This window comes from Macaca nemestrina, chromosome 1, assembly GCF_043159975.1.
Source record: "Macaca nemestrina isolate mMacNem1 chromosome 1, mMacNem.hap1, whole genome shotgun sequence".
NCBI classification, from domain to species: domain Eukaryota; kingdom Metazoa; phylum Chordata; class Mammalia; order Primates; family Cercopithecidae; genus Macaca; species Macaca nemestrina.
The window spans coordinates 27,709,432-27,731,546 of NC_092125.1; the positions used below are offsets into that span (position 1 = coordinate 27,709,432).

The 22,115-nt window shown below is 39.7% G+C and overlaps 2 protein-coding genes across 16 annotated transcripts in view; one reads left to right on the forward strand and one right to left on the reverse strand.

Moving 5' to 3' along the window:
• FIRRM (FIGNL1 interacting regulator of recombination and mitosis) overlaps positions 1-5,125 on the forward strand; it is a 58,822-nt gene extending 53,697 nt beyond the window's left edge. For 7 of the 8 annotated variants that reach the window (XM_011760477.3, XM_071075370.1, XM_071075373.1 and 4 more), the window contains 4 exons: positions 1,065-1,169; positions 1,820-1,900; positions 3,334-3,453; positions 4,283-5,125. In XM_011760477.3, coding sequence (XP_011758779.2) covers positions 1,065-1,169; positions 1,820-1,900; positions 3,334-3,453; positions 4,283-4,480 — 504 coding nt within the window. In that variant the 3' untranslated portion in view covers positions 4,481-5,125. Of the gene's footprint in view, positions 1-1,064; positions 1,170-1,819; positions 1,901-3,333; positions 3,454-4,282 lie in introns of those variants that run through there. The other variant, XR_011610966.1, reaches the window with a different exon arrangement.
• The window catches only part of LOC105493035 (SCY1 like pseudokinase 3), an 81,100-nt gene that overhangs the window by 33,561 nt on the left and 25,424 nt on the right, over positions 1-22,115 (reverse strand). For 5 of the 8 annotated variants that reach the window (XM_011760466.2, XM_011760468.3, XM_011760472.3 and 2 more), the window contains 7 exons: positions 20,297-20,374; positions 17,740-17,879; positions 15,971-16,155; positions 11,436-11,607; positions 7,580-7,741; positions 5,741-6,435; positions 4,539-5,232 (listed from right to left, as the gene is read on the reverse strand). In XM_011760466.2, the coding sequence (XP_011758768.2) occupies positions 5,173-5,232; positions 5,741-6,435; positions 7,580-7,741; positions 11,436-11,607; positions 15,971-16,155; positions 17,740-17,879; positions 20,297-20,374 (1,492 nt within the window). In that variant the 3' untranslated portion in view covers positions 4,539-5,172. Of the gene's footprint in view, positions 1-4,538; positions 5,233-5,740; positions 6,436-7,579; positions 7,742-11,435; positions 11,608-15,970; positions 16,156-17,739; positions 17,880-20,296; positions 20,375-22,115 lie in introns of those variants that run through there. The other 3 variants (XR_011610970.1, XM_011760467.3, XM_011760470.2) reach the window with 2 other exon arrangements.

The window sequence follows — 22,115 nt, forward strand, 5'->3', positions numbered from 1 at the left end:
CGGGGTTTCACCGTGTTCGCCAGGATGGTCTCGATCTCCTGACCTCGTGATCCGCCCGTCTCGGCCTCCCAAAGTGCTGGGATTACAGGCTTGAGCCACGGCGCCCGGCCCAAAAATTTAATTTCTAAGGGGCTCTTTTATTTGTTCATAAGTTAACAGTATCCCATCTGTCTCCATCATGTTAATGTTATATTTCATGAGATAAGCATAGAACGTTGACAGCTTCTTTTCAACTCTCTTGACAAAAATATCCAAAGACACTTGGCATCTGAGCTGTCTTCTTTTTACCATGAAATCTATTCCAAAATGCCACTTCATTTGTGAACCACTGTGGACTATGCACAGGCCTAGAAATTATGAAACAAATGTTTTATAAGCAGAAATTGCAGTGCCTTCTATATTCCCAGGAGTGAGGTCAAGACCTGAAGAAATTTTTGAGATTCATCAGAACATAGGAGGCATTCAAAGCTATGAAATGAGATTGACTGATTTATCCATTTGGGAAAGATTATAAGTTTTTGCCGTATCCAGTGCTGTTTTAATCACTGGCAATGCAGTAATGAACAAAACTAATAAATCCCCACCGTTAGCCTGTTTAGAGGCAATAAATACCAACATGGTGATATGTGCAGTATATTAAATGCTGGTGAGTGCCATGGAGAAAAATAAAGCAGGGAAGGAAGATAGGGAATAGGAATGTGGGAGTCCAATTTGAAATGGGATATATAGTCAGTCACCAAGATGACATGCAAGTAAAAACTTGAAGTGCAAAGCATTGCAGATGGGAGCATGCCTCTTGTATTCAGGGAAGCAAGTATAGCTAACACAGAGGTAGCAGGACTTGGCAGGCCATTTGAGGACTTTAGCTTTCACTCGGAGGGAAATAGGGAGCTACTGGAAGGATTTGAGTAAAAGAGTGACATTACCTAATATGTTTTAATGTGTGTCCCCTGGGACAGGATTATGGAAACTTGACAACACTGGGTTTACTGAATGTATGGCTATTTTATGATTATCTATTGTGGTTTCTGTTTCTCTATTATAATAAGGCTTGGTTCTTTTAGGACAGAATTCTGCCCAACCTGTCCTGTATTTTTGCCTTACTGCTAGCTGACAGGAGTTGGCTGCTAGAACAACATACCTTGGAGGCGTTTACTCAGTTTGCTGAGGTAATTATAAAACTGATTTATCACAATGACTTTCAAACCATTTTAATATTTCAAATATTCCAGAACAATCCCAAAACATTTATTGAACTGCTTCTGTATTGCAATCGGAAAATTGTCTGAAGGGTACATTACTCGTTATTTCTTTTACAGCTTCTCAAAATGAGGCTTAGAGAAATGAAGTGAATTTCCTAAGGTCCTCTGAATAAACAAGGACTAGAACAGGCATACACAGCAGGCCTACTGACACAGACACAGTCTTCCAGCAGATAGTATTTTTGGTTCAAATGATAATACATTTCATTTTGTACTATCAGTCATAAAGGTTAGGCTGATGAACCTAAACCTGTAAGATGGGTTGCTCCTTTACTCTTACTGCATTTGCTGTATAGTCATGCCTATGATCATAAGCGAGTCCAGAAGCATTAGTATACCAGCAGAAGTAATGAAAGCCTACAACACTTGTACAGAAGTTAACTTTATATTCTCCTAAGGGACCCTGAAGGAATCATGAGTTTATCACCTTTGAGGATCCTCTGGGACTCTTACTTAAAATGAATTTTTGGTTAAGGTAGCTCATAAAACTCATCTATTTGTCTTTGTAAGTTGTTGAAATATGTTAAAATTGGTCTTGTTCATCAATTTCTTAATAGGGAACAAATCACGAAGAGATAGTTCCACAGTGTCTCAGTTCTGAAGAAATTAAGAACAAAGTTGTATCCTTTCTGGAGAAGGTACTTTCTTTACATGGCTCATGTTTTATTCTTTGTCCTGTTTTTTTTTTTTTTTTAAATTATGTAACTGTAACCAACCTGAGTATCTTCTTAAACTTTTCACAGTGCTCAGCACAGTGTGGACAGACTTTTACTAAGCAATTGAGGCCACAGAAGTAAAATACTTGGGCCACAGGCACGGTGGCTCATGCCTGTAATCCCAGCACTTTGGGAGGCCAAGGTGGGTGGATCACAAGGTCAGGAGTTCAAGACCAGCCTGGCCAACATGGTGAAACCCTGTCTCTACTAAAAATACAAAAATTAGCCGGGCATGGTGGTGCGCGCCGGCAGTCCCAGCTACTCAGGAGGCTAAGGCAGGAGAATTGCTTGAACCAGGGAGGCAGAGGTTGCAGTGAGCCAAGATCGTGCAGCTGCACTCCAGCCTGAGTGACAGAGCGAGATTGTCTCAAAAAAGAACACTTGTAGTTCCTCTGCCTGTAGTTTGGGGTTTAATAGCACTGATTATCCAGTCAGTGAGATGACTAATGAGGATCCCTAAGCCACTAATAATCATAATTAAATACACTTGATCACATAATTAGGTAGGCCTGAGGGGATGTAAACATCCATATTTTGGGTATAACTTAGGCATGGCTTTTCTTTTTTTTGTGGCAGTCTCCCAAGCCAGGGTAAGCTCCGAGTCTTTTTTTTTTTAAGGGATGGCTTTTTTATTCTCTTTGCAGCCAAGGCCTGTTTTTACAATTAAAACCAAAATTTTGAATAACAGAGTTCCTATATCTATGCATACTTTGGAACTTAGTGTGAGGAAATAATAGTTAATTGAAATACTAGTGGAACTGTTAAACCACAAATTTAGACTACCCGGAGAAAGTGAATTATTTTATATATTACATGTAATGATGCACATGTTATATATTTTACATATATTACGTACATTTTTTTTAGGTGGGATAGGCCCACTTGACTCACTGAACTTTATTTTTTAGACAGAGTCTCGCTCTGTGTCGCCCAGGCTGGAGTGTGGTGGTGTGATCATAGCTTGCTGTAACCTCAAACTCCTGGGCTCAAGCATTCCTCCCACCAAAATCCTGGGATTACAGGTGTGAGCCACCACACTTGGCCTACTTATATTACATCTAAGCTGGATTTTAAGTACATGTGTGTACACTGCTGTTGCTAGTTTCTTAGCTAATACATTAGCAGACTATCATTTTTTCCTGCAAAGACGACTATAACTTTTCTGTAAGGAAGAACACAGTAGAGTGATTTAATCCATATTATACTAAGAGGATTTATAAGATCAGTCCATGTGACTTCCAGAATTTGCCTAGTATGGCTGAACATTGAGCACTTACATAGATTATGTGGCCATTTCATATCTAGTAGAGTGCTAACATGTTGCTATTTGCTTGGTTTTTCATGGTCCCTGGCAGACTGGGTTTGTAGATGAAACTGAAGCTGCCAAAGTGGAACGTGTGAAACAGGAAAAAGGTATTTTCTGGAAACCCTTTGCTAATGTGAATGTAGAAGAAGCAAAGAGGTCATCTTTACAGGTATGGGCTGATTTCAATAGGGGCCAAACTTTAACAAGGCAAATTCTGCGCTTATTACTTACTGATGAAACAAACCAATGTGGTTTCCAGCCTCATGTTGAATTTCAAATCAAACAGATCTAGACATGTAAAATTCTGTTTTATGGTAGTTGCTTTTAAAAATCAGAAGTGGGACTATACCATACCAAATATATTCTTTCAGTATGTTTGAATTATTGGTAGTAACCTTTAAGGGAAGTTACATATTGTACCAATGATGCTATAAATGCAGTCTTTACTGAACCACAGAAGAAAATGAAAGAAACTTACTCTCCTAAATGTTTAGTTTGATTCCTTTCCTTATTAATCAAATCAGACTCCTAATAATTTTTGGCAGTATCTAAAGATCACATCTGCCTATTAAAAGGCAGAAATTTGACACCAATAAGGATATTCAAAATATTGTTTTGTGCACTTTAGTATAGTAGTAATTCATGAAGAACAACATTCTGATAAGTTTTAGTCAAACTTTCGTAAAAAAATACATTTATGAACTTGTTTATAAGACATGTAAGCTTAGACTATGCAGCACTTCTCATTGGGAGCCCTTTGGGACAGAATACTTGTTGTATACCACATACAAACTAAGACACTAGTAGCAGCACTCTGAATTGCTATGATAAAACCAAAATGGCTTTATATATTTTTCTAGATGACTATGTAGGGGTTTCGGGGTTCACCCTCCTACCTTTGTGATCCAATGACTAGAATAAAATTTGCACGTAACTTTTTTCCAGTCCAAAAGGAAGGTTCTTTATATTTATGATATTACTTATGTTTTTTTTCCCAGCCTTATGCAAAAAGAGCTCGTCAAGAGTTCCCCTGGGAAGAAGAGTACAGGTCAGCGCTGCACACAATAGCAGGGGGCTTGGAAGCAACTGAGTCACTACTCCAAAAGGGTCCTGCTCCGGCCTGGTTTTTAATGGAAATGGAGGCGCTCCAAGAAAGGATGGATAAGCTAAAACGTTATATACATACTTTAGGGTGAAACTTATGTCTGTACATTTTCTAACAAACAGATATAAAACAAATTTTGTAAAGTTGAATCTAGTGAAAATAATCTTTATTTGACATTTAGAGAACAGGATTGTGGGGAATATTCTCATTAAGAACTTTGGTACAATGTACTACATGTGGAACAGTCAGGAACTGCCCAGGTCCACAAAGAACCATTTACTCAGATAGTATAACTGTAAACAAATAAATAAGCTGCCTAAGGAAACCTCAGCAATTTAAAATCATTTATATAATTTATAGCTAAAATTTTTTTAAGTTGTATTTCATAATAGAGCTTACTCTTATGTTAAAGAAATGGCACAAAATTAAGCTAACCAGCTTGAATTCTTACATTTTCTTTACTTCCAGAATTATCCTGGAAAAAGCAGTAAATTTGACCTCTCCTCAGCTACTTGCTCTTCAAAGAAACTGGCCTCAGTCAAATGCACAAAGGCTCTTCCTCCTGGAAACCAGTACTGTGAGCCTCACCCCCAGGGCTTTTAGCCAGCACTCGCAGTCAGTCTCATATTTCTGTTGGTGCAGACTGGATAATGAGCTCCTGGGATGGGAAAAGCAGGCCACTTTGGGGTTTTTCTTGTCCCAAAGCCTGCTTTTGAGGTATTGATTTTTTTTTTTTTTTAAAAAAGGGAATCCTTTTTCCTAAAGTTTAACTCACATCTATTGTCACCAGTTATTATCTTCCCAGTTCAGCTCCCCTTCTTCTTCCCAGCCTTCAGCCTCTCCCTGCAACAAAATAAAGCACACCAAGAACCCACTGAAACAAATCCATATGCAAATTTGAAAAAGCAGGAATTTAAAATTTATCTTTTGATGCCAGAAACACTACCTTGTACTAAGTAAAATAACTTAGAGCTCTAACAGAAAGTTGAAAAGTAGGATTACAAAACCACAGCACTGGAAAATAGCTTTGCAAAAAACATAAAATCAAGTAAAAATCAGTGTGAATGACACCATATCCTTATTTTAATCTTTTTTCAAATAAAAAGGTTAAAATAGCTCATTAAACAAACACTTAGCCTAAAATAGCTCATTAAACAAACAGCCTAAGCATTGCTACATTTTTCTGGGGAAGGAAAGATACCAATGACAGAAACTGATTTTGTTAATTTTGTGCTTGACTTGATGATTGGGAAAATAGCACGTTGCTTGTTATAAATGGGATAGTGCAACTAGGACCTATGAGGGAAATCCTAAAGCTAGTAGCACAGTTTACTCCATAAAAAGTACTCACCTCAGTAATTTCTGCTGCAGCAAATTTTGAGGAAAACTGCATCATTGGGCAGATTTCATCCTTTTTAGGGACCATTTCTGTCCTCAGTTCAGGTAATATAAGAAAAGCAGCAGAAGGCTTAATTTCTGGGATCATATCAGCAAACCAATCCATCTCAGGATCTTTTACTGGCTTCTTTTTCACTTGAATGGTAAATTCCTCTCCTAAACCAAGTTCTGATGGAACCTTAAGGGGCCTTTCTTGTGATGACACTTTTGGCGGCTTGATTTGGTCTGGGTCATCCCCGTTTTGTACAAGACTAGTCTTTTGGGGTAGGCTTGATTTCCAAGGCATAGACTCTTCAGTGAGTGGAAGCAAAGCAGAAATGGGCTTCTGCTCCCCTGAGGTAACAGATTTTGTAGCAGTGATTCCACCTCCTGGGTTTACTTTAGTATCTAAATTGCTGGGCTCGCAGTCATCCCAAGATGACTCCTCCATATCCAAGGTAGTGCACTGGGACTTGACAGCATCACATGGTTCTCTATGCCAAATCTGTATGTTGACAGTTTGATTTTCAGGCTCCTCAGGCTCACTCCAGTCAGGCCACTCCTCAGACTTTTTAGAACTTGATGGGAAGTTTTTACTGTCCTCCAAAGTATTTTTTACATCCGAAAGTCCATTTATGGGAAATTTAATAGGCTGAGAAAATGGATCGCCTGTAGGGAAAAGAATTATTCTCATAAAATACTGGTTAAGGGTAAGAAATACATTTAGGGGAAGGATAGCATTAAGGAAGTTTAAGTAGTATAGATCTAATTACTTGGAAATATCCATGCATACTAAACAAAAGAGATCCCAGCAGAACATTACTCAAGATCAATGATGTAACATGTTATCCAAATAATTATATACTACTTATATTATTAACTCAGTGGAAGCATGTAAGTAATACCTAGCACATTCAATCCTTATTAAATATCTAAACATATAGTATACTGACATAATTATCTATACATAAATATAGAAATGCTCTAAGCCAGGCAGTGTTATCCTTGGGATGTTAATTACATATGCCTGAAAAAGTCTTGCATGCTCGAATAAGTTTGCCTAACTCAACTTATTATCCTCACTTTAAGCAGATTTCCCTAAGTGTAGTAGTTAAGGCACTGAGAGATCCTGTGCAATGTGTTAATGACTTTGCTCTCATTTCCCCAAACTCATTTAACCACAAAACTCTTTTTCACAACACGCCCATTAACATCTTTCAAAACTATCATTCTTGGTACAATATGGAAGATGCCGCACTAAGGCATCAGAAGTCTTTTTTTTTTTTTTTTTGAGACGGAGTCTCGCTCTGTCGCCCAGGCTGGAGTGCAGTGGCCCGATCTCAGCTCACTGCAAGCTCCGCCTCCCAGGTTCACGCCATTCTCCTGCCTCAGCCTCCCGAGTAGCTGGGACTACAGGCTCCCGCCACCTCGCCCGGCTAGTTTTTTGTATTTTTTTTAGTAGAGACGGGGTTTCACCATGTTAGCCAGGATGGTCTCGATCTCCTGACCTCGTGATCCACCCATCTCGGCCTCCCAAAGTGCTGGGATTACAGGCTTGAGCCACCGCGCCCGGCCAGAAGTCTTAAAGTATCAGTGCAAAAAAGAATTCAAGTAATGTCAACCTGCTTTTCTCACCAATTAAAGAAGAGGTAAGTATATATCCAACAGTCTGGAGAAACAAGATGAGACCAAAGCTGACTATATAGTTACAAATAAATCAGTCTCAAAACTCCCAAAACACCCTTAAGCTTATTAGTCTCAGGAAAACATTCATCCAAGCAATGGGAAAGCTATATAAATTTAATATTTCTACCTGTCTGTAAAAGAGTATTGTAGTAATCTCGCTGTATGTGCTTCTTGCTGTTGATGGGCATGCTGCCAGAAAAGAAACATTTAGGGAATATGCTAGAGAAGGGGTTCTCCAAGACTGGCGAGATCTGACTGTGCTTGCTGCAGACGACACGCATAGAAGAATCTGAAGGTAAATAAAAACTCCAAAACATGAAAGGGACAGTAAATTGCTTCTTGATCTATCACATGGTTGGTGGGCATAAGTGAAGTGAAATGGGTATATTTTAACACAGATAAAGGATAAAATGCAGGAGAGAACATCTTCAAACATTTGAAGACATACACCCATTATGGAATGGACTGCCTGTCCCTAGAGGTGTTTAAGAACAGGCTGTGTCCACTCCATGTGGTGGTGATGAATAGAAAGGATCCAAGCATTATATAGATATAACCTTTGGGACACCTAGTTTAAAAATTACAGCCCTTCAAAACATGTTGGTGGCGATTTAAAACCAACTAATTCTACTTACTTTCCTTTTAAGAATAAAAGTTGAAGCATATAAGCACAAGAATATGAATGTACTGAATACCACAAAACTATACACTTAGTAGTAGTTAAAATAATAAATTTAAGCTATGGACATTAACACCAACTGGGGAAAAAGTTTCAAGAAATGTCCTTAACAGTTTACCAGAAAATTCATAATAAAAAAATGGGCATTGGTCAAAATGATTCAATAAAATTTTGGCTAAAAAAAAAAAAGGATGTGGGGAATGGCCTGGGGTAAATTCTTACAATTAGGTCCCCAGCTCTCTTCAGCAGCACATCTCCCCTCCTCACCCCAGCCCTCTAAGGCCAGGCCTCTACAAGCCCTTCACTCTTATTTGTGCCACTGTCCTCCTTGAAGTCCTATCTAATGTCTTATCGATGTCGTCTTCTCTGAACCATGTTCTCTACCTCTCTTTCAGGCAGACTTAATTTCCTATTTCCCTCTCATAGCTGAAAATGAGATCACAGACTCTACATCACCCTTTACAAGCTCTTTGCAGCCACGACACTGGTTTCATTAGCACCAAGGAAGAGGTGAACGCTCTTCAAAACTTCAGGAAGCCAATGTTGCTTTAAGAATTCTTTTAGCATCAAAATTAGAGAAAAGCCTATCTGATAAGTCTTTTCTATTAAGTGTCTCCATGTTACCAACTATCAATGAGAACTGGGTTAGAGATCCAGAATTACATAACAAGGTCATTGTCTTATTGAAGGCTATACAAACGAGCAATGACATTGTTGATAAAAAATTCTTATAAGACCAGAAATTACTGCTACCTCCCAGGAAACATCCACTGGGAACATACCAGAAATAAGGACTTCCTGAAGTATCTAAAAGTCAACAGCTTTTTACCCCATAGGCCAAGAAAAGTCACAAGAAACTTAAACATCTAGTGTTAATAAGAATTGATGCAACCTTTTTGTAAGCTGACAGTATGTACTAAATTTAAAATATATCCTTTGGCCCAGCAAGTTTACTTCTGACATTCAGTGTCTGCAGATGCTCAAGTCTCTTAAAGAAAATGATGTAGTATTTAAATATAACCTATGCATATCATCCCATAATACTTTAAATCATTTCTGGGTTACTTATAATACCTTTTTTTTTGTTTCTTTTCTGAGTATTTTTGATCCACAGTTGGTTGAATCTGCAGATGCAAACCTGCAAATATGGGGGACCAACTGGAAAGATACATGTATAAAGATATTCATTGCAGCACTGTTTATAGTGATTACAAATCCAGAAATGGATGCAGTATCCATGAATAAAGAAATCACTGAATGAGTTATGTTCAATGAAATATTAGGTAGCTTTCAAAGAGTAAGTTAGACTTCTATGTATTGGGGGACAGGTCCCTGATATGTTGTTACACGAAAACAAGTTAAACAAGTTATAGATTTGTGCATGACATTTTCTTACCATTTAAACAAAAATCCTACACAGTCTTGTGTCACTTAACAATGGGGATATGTACTGAGAAATGCATCTTAGGCGATTTTGTCCTTGTACAAACATCATAGATGGTATAGCCTACTAACACCTAGGCTATAAACTGATACAGCATGTTACTGTACTGAGTACTGTAGGTAATTGTAACACAGTGGTAATTATTTGTGTATCCAAACAGAGAAAAAGTACAGTAAAAATATAATGATACATGGTATACCTGTATAGGGTATTTACTATGAATGGCATTTGTAGGACAAGAAGTTGCTGAGTTACCAGTGAATGAATACAAAGGCCTAGGACACTACTGTACACCATCATACGCTTTATAAACACTACACTTAGGCTGCACTGTTTATTTTTATTTATTTTTTTGAGACAGAGTCTTGCTCTGTTGCCCAGGCTGGAGTGCAGTGGTGCGATCTTGGCTCACTGCAAGCTCTGCCCCCCAGGTTCACGCCATTCTCCTGTCTCAGGCTCCCGGGACTACAGGCACCCGCCGCCATGCCTGGCTAATGTTTTTGTATTTTTAGTAGAGATGGGGTTTCACCGTGTTAGCCAGGATGGTCTTGATCTCCTGACCTTGTGATCTGCCCACCTCAGCCTCCCAAAGTGCTGGGATTATAGGTGTGAGCCACCACGCCCAGCCAGGCTACACTAAGTTTATTTTAAAAATTTCTTCAATAGTCTTAGCTTACTATAACTTTATAAACTTTTTTATGTTTTTAACTGACTCTTTTGTAATAACACTATGCTTAAAACATATTGTACAACTGTACCAAAATATTTTCTTTATATCCTTATTCTGTAAGCTTTTTCTGTTTTTAAAATTTACTTATTTTTACTTTGAAACTTTTTTGTTAAAAGCTAAGACACAATCACACACATTAGCCTAGGCCTACACAGGGTCAAGATCATCAATTTCACTGTCTCTGACCTCCCCAGCTGTCATGTCCTCTGAAAAAAATGCCACCTTCTGGATTATCTCCTGAAGGACCCCCTGGAGTCTGTTTCACAGTTAAACTTTTTTTTTTTTTAAATCAGAAGGAATACACTAATGATTAAAAGTATAGTAAATATATAAATCAGTTACATAGTCATTTGTTATCATTACCAAGTATTATGCACTGCACATAACTGTATGCACTATACTTTTATGACTGGCAGCACACTAGGTTTGTTTACACCAGCATCACCACAAACACATGAGTAATGCATTCCACTACAGCTACATCAACTGCCAATAGCGATTTTTCAGCTCCATTATAATGTCATGAGACCACCATGGTATAGACAGTTGGTCATTTACGAGGTCCTTCACTGACCAAAACGTCCTTATGTGGTACACAACTCTATGCATGTGTAAACATATATTTGTGTCTTTTTGCAAGCTTAAAAAAAAATGAGGCCGGGCGCGGTGGCTCAAGCCTGTAATCCCAGCACTTTGGGAGGCCGAGACGGGCGGATCACGAGGTCAGGAGATCGAGACCATCCTGGCTAACACGGTGAAACCCCGTCTCTACTAAAAAATACAAAAAACTAGCCGGGCGAGGTGGCGGGCACCTGTAGTCCCAGCTACTCGGGAGGCTGAGGCAGGAGAATGGTCTAAACCCGGGAGGCGGAGCTTGCAGTGAGCTGAGATCCGGCCACTGCACCCCAGCCTGGGCGACAGAGCAAGACTCTGTCTCAAAAAAAAAAAAAAAAAGAAAGAAAGGATTTCCACTGAAAAGCCCCTCCAGAAGTTCAGAAAAGGAAATTAACTTTTTATTTATGCTTCTTTATATCATTTGACTGAATATGACCCTCCTACATTACTTATATAATATTAAAAATCTAAAAAAATAACATACACAAAAAGCTAGACCTTTTAATAATTCTTACCTTCTAGAGAAAGGTCAATATTTTTAGTAAAACTTGGGGCAGTGCGTTTGAAGATCTTGGTTCGTTCTCCTCCCACAACCACCTCTGGTCCAAGTAGGGAGACCAGCACTGCTAGGCTATGCAGAGTAATTGCCACAATGGAATCGCTAGTATCACGCAGGCCCAGCAAAACCTAGGAGCAAATGAGGTAATAAGGGTTGACAACCACAATACCTATCTCTTTCTTCCCCTGTAAATGAGCATTTGGGCTGCAAACAGATTGTGCTTACTCAGATAAACTACATTATCTTAGATATGTGTTCCAGGTCAGTGGCTCTCAAACTACCTGTGGTAAAAGACCAGGATCTTCCCCTCCCAATCCATCACAGACTTACCATTTTTAAAAAATACAATCAAAACAAAATTAAAAAGACACATGTTGGGGACATAAAAATACTGTCAAATTGCTACAAAAGGTTTTAAATGTTAAGTCTTCATATCTGTACTCACATCACAGAACTGTAATAAACAGTTCACATACTGGCAGTGTTTTGCAGAGCACACTCAGAACTCGTCTAGGGCACTAACAGTTATGTTCCTGCCCATGCTCCTCTTTTCAGCTCTTTTCAAGGGTAGGACCTTAAAACCTCCTTTGTAAATGATGCATGTAACATCCGTCCCAAACTGAGCCCATCACGATCTCTTGTCCAGTAATATAAACTAGAATTTTTATTTTCAGTTTATATAGGTTTACTTAAAATGAGGACACTATGCCAGGCAGTGTCACGTGCCTGTAGCCCCAGCTATTCAGAAGGCTGAGGCAGGTGGATCACTTGAGCCCAGGAGTTCTGGGCTGTAGTGTGCTATGCCGCTTGGGTGTCCTGCACTAAATTCAGCATCAATATGGTGATCTCCCAGGAGCTGGGGACCACCAGGTTGCCTAAAGAGGGGTGAACCAGCCCAGGTTGGAAATGGAGCAGGTCAAAGCTCCTGGGCTGATCGGTAGTGGGATCATGCCTGTGAATAGCCACTACACTCTAGCTTGGGCAACACACACCCCATCTCTAGAAGAATTTTTTTTTTTTTTTTTTTTTTTAATGAGGACAGAAAACTTGGAAGTTATGGGACAACCGTGTTTGGCCATGTGCACACCAAAACAAGGAAAGCTGGTCTTCAGAGAGTCGAAAGTCAAATGCAGAGAGAAGAAAGGAATTAAAAACATATGGCTGTAAGCCCCAGCTGCACTTGATTTCCATCTAAGGTAGTCTTAACATTTATTAAATTTTTTGTTTTTTGCTTTAGCTGGTTTAAAATGAGTTTCAGTTACTTGCAACCAAAAACACCTTAGAAGACAGTAACATACAGATACCAGGCAAGTACTGCTCTGCAGAGAAGGAAGGAAATGACCTTCAAAGCATCTGCACCAGCCAGACACAAGGCCAGGGTAACTGGCCTGCCTAGTGGAAGCAGCAGGCTGTGATAGGTATCAGGAATCTTTGGTTTTGGTCTTAGCTCTGCTAGTAATTCTCGATGTGACTTGACCAATTGGTCTTTTTATTTTTCTGGCCTAGTTTCCTCATTTATATAGTAAGATCAAAGGTTTCAAACAGGACTCAAAAGATAATTATTAGGACCAATGCTAACAGATCAGGCACTTTCTGTACATGTAAACTAAAGCATGTTTCTTTTACATATTAGAGTTCTACCCACTGAATATGATAATCATAAAACAATCCCCCAAGCCAAAAATCAGTCATCCTCAACACTTCTTCCATCTAATGAGAAACTGTGTACTACCCCTTCTATATCCACTGTCACACTTTCCCTAGCCTTTGTCATCTTAGCTAAACTATTCTAACAGCTTCCTAGCTTATCTCCCTTTCTGTGTTCTCTCTTCCACACTGCTACCAAAGTGAACTTTCTAGCACACACAAATTGGCCCACTCTTCTTTAGGGGAAGCGGTTTCCAAAGTATTGACAGCTTTCATTGCCTTCCACATGCTCAACATTTACTCTCTGACCTCAGTCCAATTCTGAGACCTATGATGACACCTCCATGTCAGAGTTAAGACTGCTTCATTCCTCTTCTAAATTTCCAGACACAACTACATACTGGGTAAGAATTACTGCTACAGATGTAAATACAAAGTGCTATGTTGTAGTTACTACAACATAGTGACTTTAAAGTCAGCCCCCTGTGAATCACACCTCCAGTATCCATGCCCTTGAGTGAACCCATCCCACAATGAGCCTGGGCTGACTTTTGCAACTCTAACCGAGAGAATGAGGCAAAAATGGCTGTCAGTTCACAACCTACACTTTAAGGCTTCTTTTGCCCCCTTTTTTTCTTTAGCCCTGGCCATCCATTTAAGAACTCCACCTACCTTGCTAAAGAAATCATGTGTGTGGGGAAAAGAAAGAAAGATCAGACTTACTGTGTCTATGTAGAAAGAAGTAGACATAAGAGACTCCATTTTGTTCTGTATTTGAGATGCTGTTAATCTGTGACCCTACCCCAACCTTGTCCTTGCAAGAGACATGTGCTGTGGTGACTCAAGGTTTAAAGGATTTTGGGCTGTGCAGGGTGTGCTTTGTTAAACAAGTGCCTGAAGGCAGTATGCTTGTGAAAAGTCATCACCATTCTCTTAATTTCAAGTACCGAGGGACACATACACTGCCAAAGGTCGCAGGGACCTCTGCCTAGGAAAGCTAGGTATTGTCCAAGGCTTCTCCCCATGTGATAGTCTGAAATATGGCCTCGTGGGAAGGGAAAGACCTGATCGTCCCCCAGCCTGACACCCGTGAAGGGTCTGTGCTGAGGAGGACTAGTGTAAGAGGGAAGGCAGCCTCTTGGCGGTTGAGATAGAGAAAAGCATCTGTCTCCTGCCCCTCTCTGGGCAATGGAACATCTCGGTGTAAAACCCAATTGTATGTTCTGTTTACTGAGAAAGGAGAAAACCGCCTTAGGGCGAAAGGTGGGACTTGCTAGTGCAAAGCTGCTCTTAATGCACTAAAAGGGTTTATGGAGATGTTTACATATGCATATCAAGGCACAGCACTTTTCCTTAAACTTATGTCACAGAGATCTTTATTCATATGTCTTACTGCTGACCTTCTCCCTACCATGATCCTATTATCCTGTCACTTCCCTTTTTCTAAGATGGTAAAGATAATTACCAATAAATACTAAGGGAACTCAAGACCGGTGCTGGCGTGGGTCCTCTGTATGCTGAGCGCTGGTCCCCTGGGCCCACTTTTTCTTTCTCTATACTTTGTCTCTGTGTCTCATTTCTTTGCTCAAGTCTCTCATTCCACCTAACAAGAAACGCCCGCAGGCCACCCCTTCACATGTGGAAATGTCACTTTGGGGGACAGAAGCCCCAGGGCTCCCCGAAAATTCATGGAGAGAAAGGCCCAGCCTTGCAGCCACCCCTTCCAAGATACCAAGGAGCCATTTTGGATGTGTCAACCCTTGTCGGGCCCCAGATGACTGAAGCCTCAGCTGGTATGTGGAACAGAACCTTCAGCTGAGTCCAATCAATCCAAAGAATCATGAGAATAAAATGATTGTTGTTTTAAGGCACTAAGTTTTGGGGTAGTTACACGGCAACAGATGACTGAAACATGTCCCACTTACGAGCTCCTTGAAAGCAGAGAGAATGTTAATCTATCTCACAGGAAAATTATTTTAAAGACACCATGTGATTGTAGTCTTTTAAAACAATTTTTTAAAAACTTCATACTAGATTGAATAGTGTCCCTCCAAAATTCATGCCCATGCAGAATGTGACCTTTATACTGGGTTAGGGTAGGCCATAAATTCGATGACTGGTGTCTTTCTAAGGCCATGTAAAGACAGACAAGGAGGTAAGAAGGCCACGTGACAACAGAGGCAGAGGTTGGAATGATATAGACAGAAGTCAAGAAATATCAAGGATTGCTGGGAGCTATGAGAAGCTTGTAAGGAGGAGTCCCTTTCACATCCCACAGCCTTCAGAGGAAGCAGGGTCCTGGTGACACCCTGGTTCTAGACTTCTGGCCTCCAGAACTAAGAATTTTTATTGCTTTAAGCCATGCAGTTTGTGATAATTTGTTATGGCAGCCTAAGAAACTAATACAAACCTTTCATTAGTTTCACTAACAAAACACTTCAGTGGGCAAATCATAATAAAGTTCCCTAATGGCTGATAACAACAGGCTGAAAGCCACTGATACAAATCATCTCATGTTCCTCTCTGTTCTAATTTAATTACTTTATAATAATTATGGATAATTACACTTTATGTTCACAAAGCGCTCCATATATTGTTATTCATTTACCCTTCTGAAATTAGCAAACAATTATAGTTTTTCCCAGGTTAAGACCAAATATGTCAGTTTAATCGATTTGCCTGTGTGAACGGAATGGAAATGCAATTTTAATTTCAGCACTTTGTATTCCACAGACTGCTGCCTCAAGGCTTTGTAAGCTATTATCTGAATACCTCCAAACCTCCTCCTTTCAGCACTCTTTCCTCAGGTTCTGTGACTACCCCACTGCAAACTTGGCCTCTGACCTGTGGCAAGATGACTTTCTTCAGCTGCTCCTGAGTGAAGTGCTCCACGTAGGCCTCGATGTGAGACAGCAGCACCATCCGCACATGCTCTTCGTGAACTTCGAACAACTGGAGAAGCACGGGGATCACCCGTGACTGGAACAGGGCTGGTGAGAGCAAGCAAGGAGTTTCTCCTTGCGCATGATCTACCCGAAAAATCAAAGGTTATAGATGAAAAAACAAATATTCATTTCAGTGAAGAGTATTAAGCATAATTCATGCACTGGGCCCAAAAGTACACATATTCTAAGTACTCTTCTAAATTCTTTTTTTTTTTTTTTTTTTTGAGATGGAGTCTCACTCTGTCACCCAGGCTGGAGTGCACGGCGCGATCTTGGCTCACTGCAACCTCCCCCTCCCAGGTTCAAGCAATTCTCTTGCCTCAGCCTCCCGAGTAGCTGGGATTACAGGCACCCGCCACCACCGGCTAATTTTTGTATTTTTAGTAGAGACGGGGTTTCACCATATTGGCCAGGCTGGTCTCAAACTCCTGACCTAGTGATCCGCCTGCCTCGGCATCCCAAAGTGCTGGGATTACAGGTATGAGCCACCATGCCCGATCAGCCAGTACTCTTCTAAATTCTAATGCTCTAAACCAAAGGAAAGTTCTTTTCTTGACCCAAAATTACTTAACGCTTAATTATGTTAAGTACACTTATCTGTAGAGTTTTTGAAATACTAGAGATCATACTTAGTGTAAAACAAAGCTGGTATTTTAATAGAATTCTGAGTAACTTTTTATAAATTTATGTTTAATCAGTGAGGAATTTCATACACTAGATTTGTGACATACTGATATTGTTGTAGTGTATTTGCAAAACCAGGTGTTAAATGCTACAGTGGGACTTTGATGCTGGATAGTCCTCTTTTTCCAGTATTTATGGTAGTGGTTATCAGGCAGGTATGCATTGAGAATTATTTGGGAACTTTTAAAAAATATGTATACCTATGTCCTGGCTCTGTTCTAGAACCAATGGATCAAGCAAAGAGGCAAATTTTTAAAAAGCAACATAGGCGATTCAGAGGCACACCCCTATGTAAGACCTACTGAGGAATAGGATGTAAGAGCTATAAAGAAAAATTCGTGGCTAAAGAGAATGATATCAAAGTAGAGATATAAGGAAATTCTAAACTGTAACAAAGCTTTGTTGGACTGAGATCCTTTTAAGAAAATAAATTCTGAAAGCAGGATTCTACATAAATTAAAATTCTAGTGTTATATTAATACTATATTCTCTAATCTGTTGTGTTACCATCTATAGTGCTATAAAATTGTAAAATTCCAAAGCAATAACCTCATTTCACATTCGGAAAAAAAACCCTTGAAGTCCCAAGAAGTAAAATGATCTCAGTGCTTTTCACTGAAAATAGAAAATAAATGGGTTGGTCTTGGTAAGGTAGGAGGTACAGGCCTAAATGATTCATGATAAATGTAAAAGTTCTTTGAAGATGCATGCCTTACCTTAAAACTTCAGATGTATATTTCAGATTCTAGTCAGATGTAACACTTATTATAGTAAATTGGACTCTCTAGGAAGATGCTTCATTTATCCTGTGGACTTTGGTACCCAGGTTTGAAAATTAAAGTTATCACAGCAGGGGCCAAAAACTGTTCTCTGTTTTTAGAACCAAACATTAACTACACCACACAGTAATTTCATCCTGCTCAAATATGGACTAATAATCACCAAACTCCTTAACTAGCAATAACACTTTGAAAAAGCATTCACCTTTTTTGGGGCCAAGCAGATGAGGAAGAAAACTCTTAACAGCCACTGGCTCTGCAAACACCAACTGATTAAGCAGAAGAGGCACCAACCTTGAAGCTATCAATTCCTCTGACAAGCAGCTGACTCTGTCCAGCAGAAATCTGAGGACAAAAAGGGAAAGCCCAGGAAACTGGTCATGACACTGTATCAGCTTACTTGTACAGTTTAGCCTACACACAGCTTCTCTCTCACTTCTATCAAAGTGATGCATTTTGAAATGGAGATAGAGAAGGTGAACAGATTGGTCCCCAAGTACTTAAGAAAAATGCATGGCTGGGTGCAGTGGCTCACACCTGTAATCCCAGCACTTTAGGTGGCCAAGGCAGGCAGATCACTTGAGGTCAGGAGTTTGAGACCAGCTTGGCCAACATGGCGAAACCCCATCTCTACTAATAAAGTACAAAAATTAGCCAGGCGTGGTGGCAGACGCCTGTAATCCCATCTACTTGGGGCTGAGGCATGGGAGGCTAAGGTTCAATCACCTGAAGCTGGGAGGCAGAGGTTGCAGTGAGCTGAGATCACACCACTGCACTCCAGCCTGGGTGACAGTGAGATTCTGTCTCAAAAAACAAACAAACAAACAAACAAAAACAGGAAGTGTGAGGCAAAGCCAGGTAGTAGCATACCTCCAATTCACACCAGGAAATGTTTCCACCAAATTATCCCCTTACTAATAGCCAAAGTGCCCTCCTTTTTACCCTAATAAGACAGGCTTTCTAGATTATTATCTAAAAGTGTCTAAAAGACACTTTTTCAAATTTAAACAATGTAGAAAGTTTCCATAACTAACAACTTATAGGCTTTTGTCACTATCCTCATAAATTAAAACAACATATATAAAAGCACTTTGTTAAAAATACAGATATTAGGTATTAATGGTAATATTACTCCATTATACAATCACCCTTAGCAGATATCCTTGCCTCCTACTTTATTAGGAAATAGGTCACATGCATTATCACGTTCAAACCCCTACACCACTATCAGCAAACAGGTTTGTATTGATACTCATTCCCACCTCCATTCCAGTTATCAAGGTTCCAAGGGCCTCCTCTTAAGGCCACCCCCAACCAGTCACTGCCCCAGCATTCCCCTCTCTTCCAGGACAATGCACTAACAGTTCCCCAACTTGACTGCAGCTTCAACTACTCCCTCCATTCTTCTGCTAGCCCCTTTCCCTCGTCTATTAATATGCTCAGGTCTCTTCTACCCTTACAAAATGCTTCCTTGACTCCATTTGCTTCTTCAGTGATAATATTTTCTCTCCAAGTTTTTCTCCAGTGTCTTTCTCACCTTCTGTTCACTTACCAGCCCAATGCATTCTCACTGCTGGAACAGCTCTTGCTAAGATAAAGTTACCAGTGTCTTCCTAACTGCTAAATGAACAGGTACCTGTTGATTCCTCCTACCTTTGTGAAATTCCCTACTCCTTTGGGAATATCATAGCCTTCCTAGCTCTCTGAGTCTCCTCTAACCCCTGCTTCTCATTCATCAGCCACCCCTTCCCACCAGCCACCACTTCCCACCAGCCCCCTTATAAGGTTGGGTGCCCTAGGATTACAACTTGGGCCCACTGTCCTTCATGCTACCCACTTTCTCTGTGAAAATATCACCAACTACAGGCTAACACACTAATATTTCCCTCTAGCTCATCAGCTTAAGACTTCTCTCAAGCTTCAGACCTGTCTGATCAACTGTCCATTTACATCTCTGTCTAAAGTCCAACCGATACTTCAAACCAACATATCCAACACTGAAGTCATAATTTTCCCTGCAAATTAGGTCCTCTCCTCCAATATTCTCTATTTCATTTGGTGATAATCACTAAGGCTTCTCAGCTTTATCATTTTAAACCTTTATTTTAGTGTCTTCTTCATTGTAGACATTAATGCCCTTATGTGTGGCTTCATATTTACTGCCTGGACTACCATAGTCTACTAACCAATCAAAATCTTAAATGAGTTAAGCCTTCCCACAATAGAGAACAAAGTGATCCATCTAAAGGGACATTAATCTGTTTCGCAGCCTGCTTCCACCTCTTTGATGGCTTCAATGCCTGAAGTCCCCTATTTACAAATAATGTCAGCACTCCTCACTGCCACATGGGAGGGGTACCTCCTACCTGTCCTTGTCTTGGAATTTCTGCCCCAGCAGGACTCAACTGCTTGTGGTTCCTGCACAAGTCACACTAGGTCTTGTCTTTGTGCATTTGTTTATGTTGCCCCTCTGCCTAGAATACCTTTTCTCTAACGACCTCCTCCTGCCCTGTGTGTTCTCAGGACTCCTTCCAAAAGCTCTACTGTACCCACCTCTCTGTTTAAGGATTATCAGTCTGGGTACCTGTTTCCTTCACCAGAAATATCTATCCCAGGGCCTAGCAGAAAGCCTGACACATAGGAAATGTTCAATAAATGTGAAATAAACCAAATATCTGAGTCATCTTCTCTAGAATACCTCAAGTGATTACATGGAGTTAACCCAAGTTATTCAATTTAAATTCTTAATTTTCTGAACTTACTTAAAGAATTCCGTTTTTTCCTCTTCACTCTTCAATGTTAAACTTTTCAAGAAATTCACAACTTCCAGAAAATCATTTCTAAATGCCAAAAAGAGAAGGAATTCAGCAGAACAGATTAGAGAAGGCATGTTAAATATTGAGGCCATAACCACAGACTACATCAACATAATTTTAAAGAAACATTCTCCTTTGCCATTTAAAGATTCTATTACAACTAAGTAGCTTGTGAGACAAATACTACGGAACAAGCCTCTATGAAATCTAACATTTTAATATCAAAGAGATCTGTGAAGAGGATACAAGTTTAAACACACATATGCTAACATGCTTTATGGTTTCGTCAGAAAAATCCTCCAAATTGTTGGTTGTAATAGGATGTTAAATGAAATATCCTGGGAGAAATGACATTACCATTACAAAATATTGCTGACTCTCCAGTCTCCTTTGATGAAATAAAAACTATTAAAGAGGTTGTGGAAAGTGGAATTTCCATACAGCAATCTTCTCATTTCTCCTGCTGTAATTTGCTTGGTCATTCTTTCAGCCAAGCAGGGATTAGTGCGAGAGGAGTGGTCAGTTTCCTACAGGGCTGCCAGAGAATTCCAAAGGCTGTGCACTGCTCAACTCACATCCTACTGTGTATGAGACTGTTGACCCCAGATGCTACGGCATACAAGCTGGACATTCTATTCAGAGGCCCAGTAAGCAGAGCTACCACCTGGGTCTCCAAATCTTATGTTTATACCTATCTTAGGCTTCCCCTAGTTCAGCAGCAAAGATGTCTTAACTTAAATCTAATCAGTCAAATTGGTTCAGCTGCCTCTGTAAGGGATGCTGACCCTGGCTCCTACTGTTGTCTCTTGACTGGGGTTTCTCCCCACATTAACAGTGGGATTTTGGCAGGTGGGGTTTGTGTGTTTTCAGCTTTCTTCTCCCCTCTCAATTTACAACTCTTAATAACTCATTTTACACATAGTGATGAGAGAATCTATTTACCGTAAGGGATTGTTCTTTGTAGAGACTTTCTATCAAGGGAAATAAAATATTTCTAAGAATCATCCAAAAGGGCATAGAAATACCTTGGAAAGATTCTCATAGTGATAAATATGTAAAATTTATGTCAATTAAAAATACAAATGTTTAAAAACATCCTCAAAATGATGATCATAATGGGAAAAATTCTGAATAGTTTCTTTGAAATATAAATGACAATATAATCCCAGTGACCACAAATGCTACTTATTTAATAAGATTACCCTCCCCACCTGCCCCTAGTTCTATCCTAGAGGTAATTTTCCCCACTTGGGAATAATATTAGCCTTCCCTTTGCTCTGGTTTTTCCCAAGCTCTAAATGCAAACACATAGGGTTTTTAGTTTTAAAACTGACATAAGGTTGGCTTTGCTAATAAAAGTCATGAATATGGAACTAACCTGTGCAGAAGTTCTGCAGTCATGGAAATAAAAAAATGAAGGACACATAATTAAAACTAACCTTGAAGAGGGGGTCAAAAACATCTCTGAATCTAATAAAGTATTAAATTATATTGTGCCCTTCCCTCTAAACCGACTTCTTTGCTCTTCCATCACATACTACTAGACAAAGAAAATGAACTCATTCACCATCCCCATGAGAAAAAAATAATAATAAACTCATAATATAATGGCAGCAGAAAAGAAAGGCTAGGTTTAATAACTTTTTCAATTAACTTACAACTGTAAACCAGTGGACACACCTCGCTTCTTCACTATTAGAAGCCCTAATAAAGCTGGCTACAATTTCTAAATCCAAGCCTTCAAGACAATAAAGGATTTCTAAAA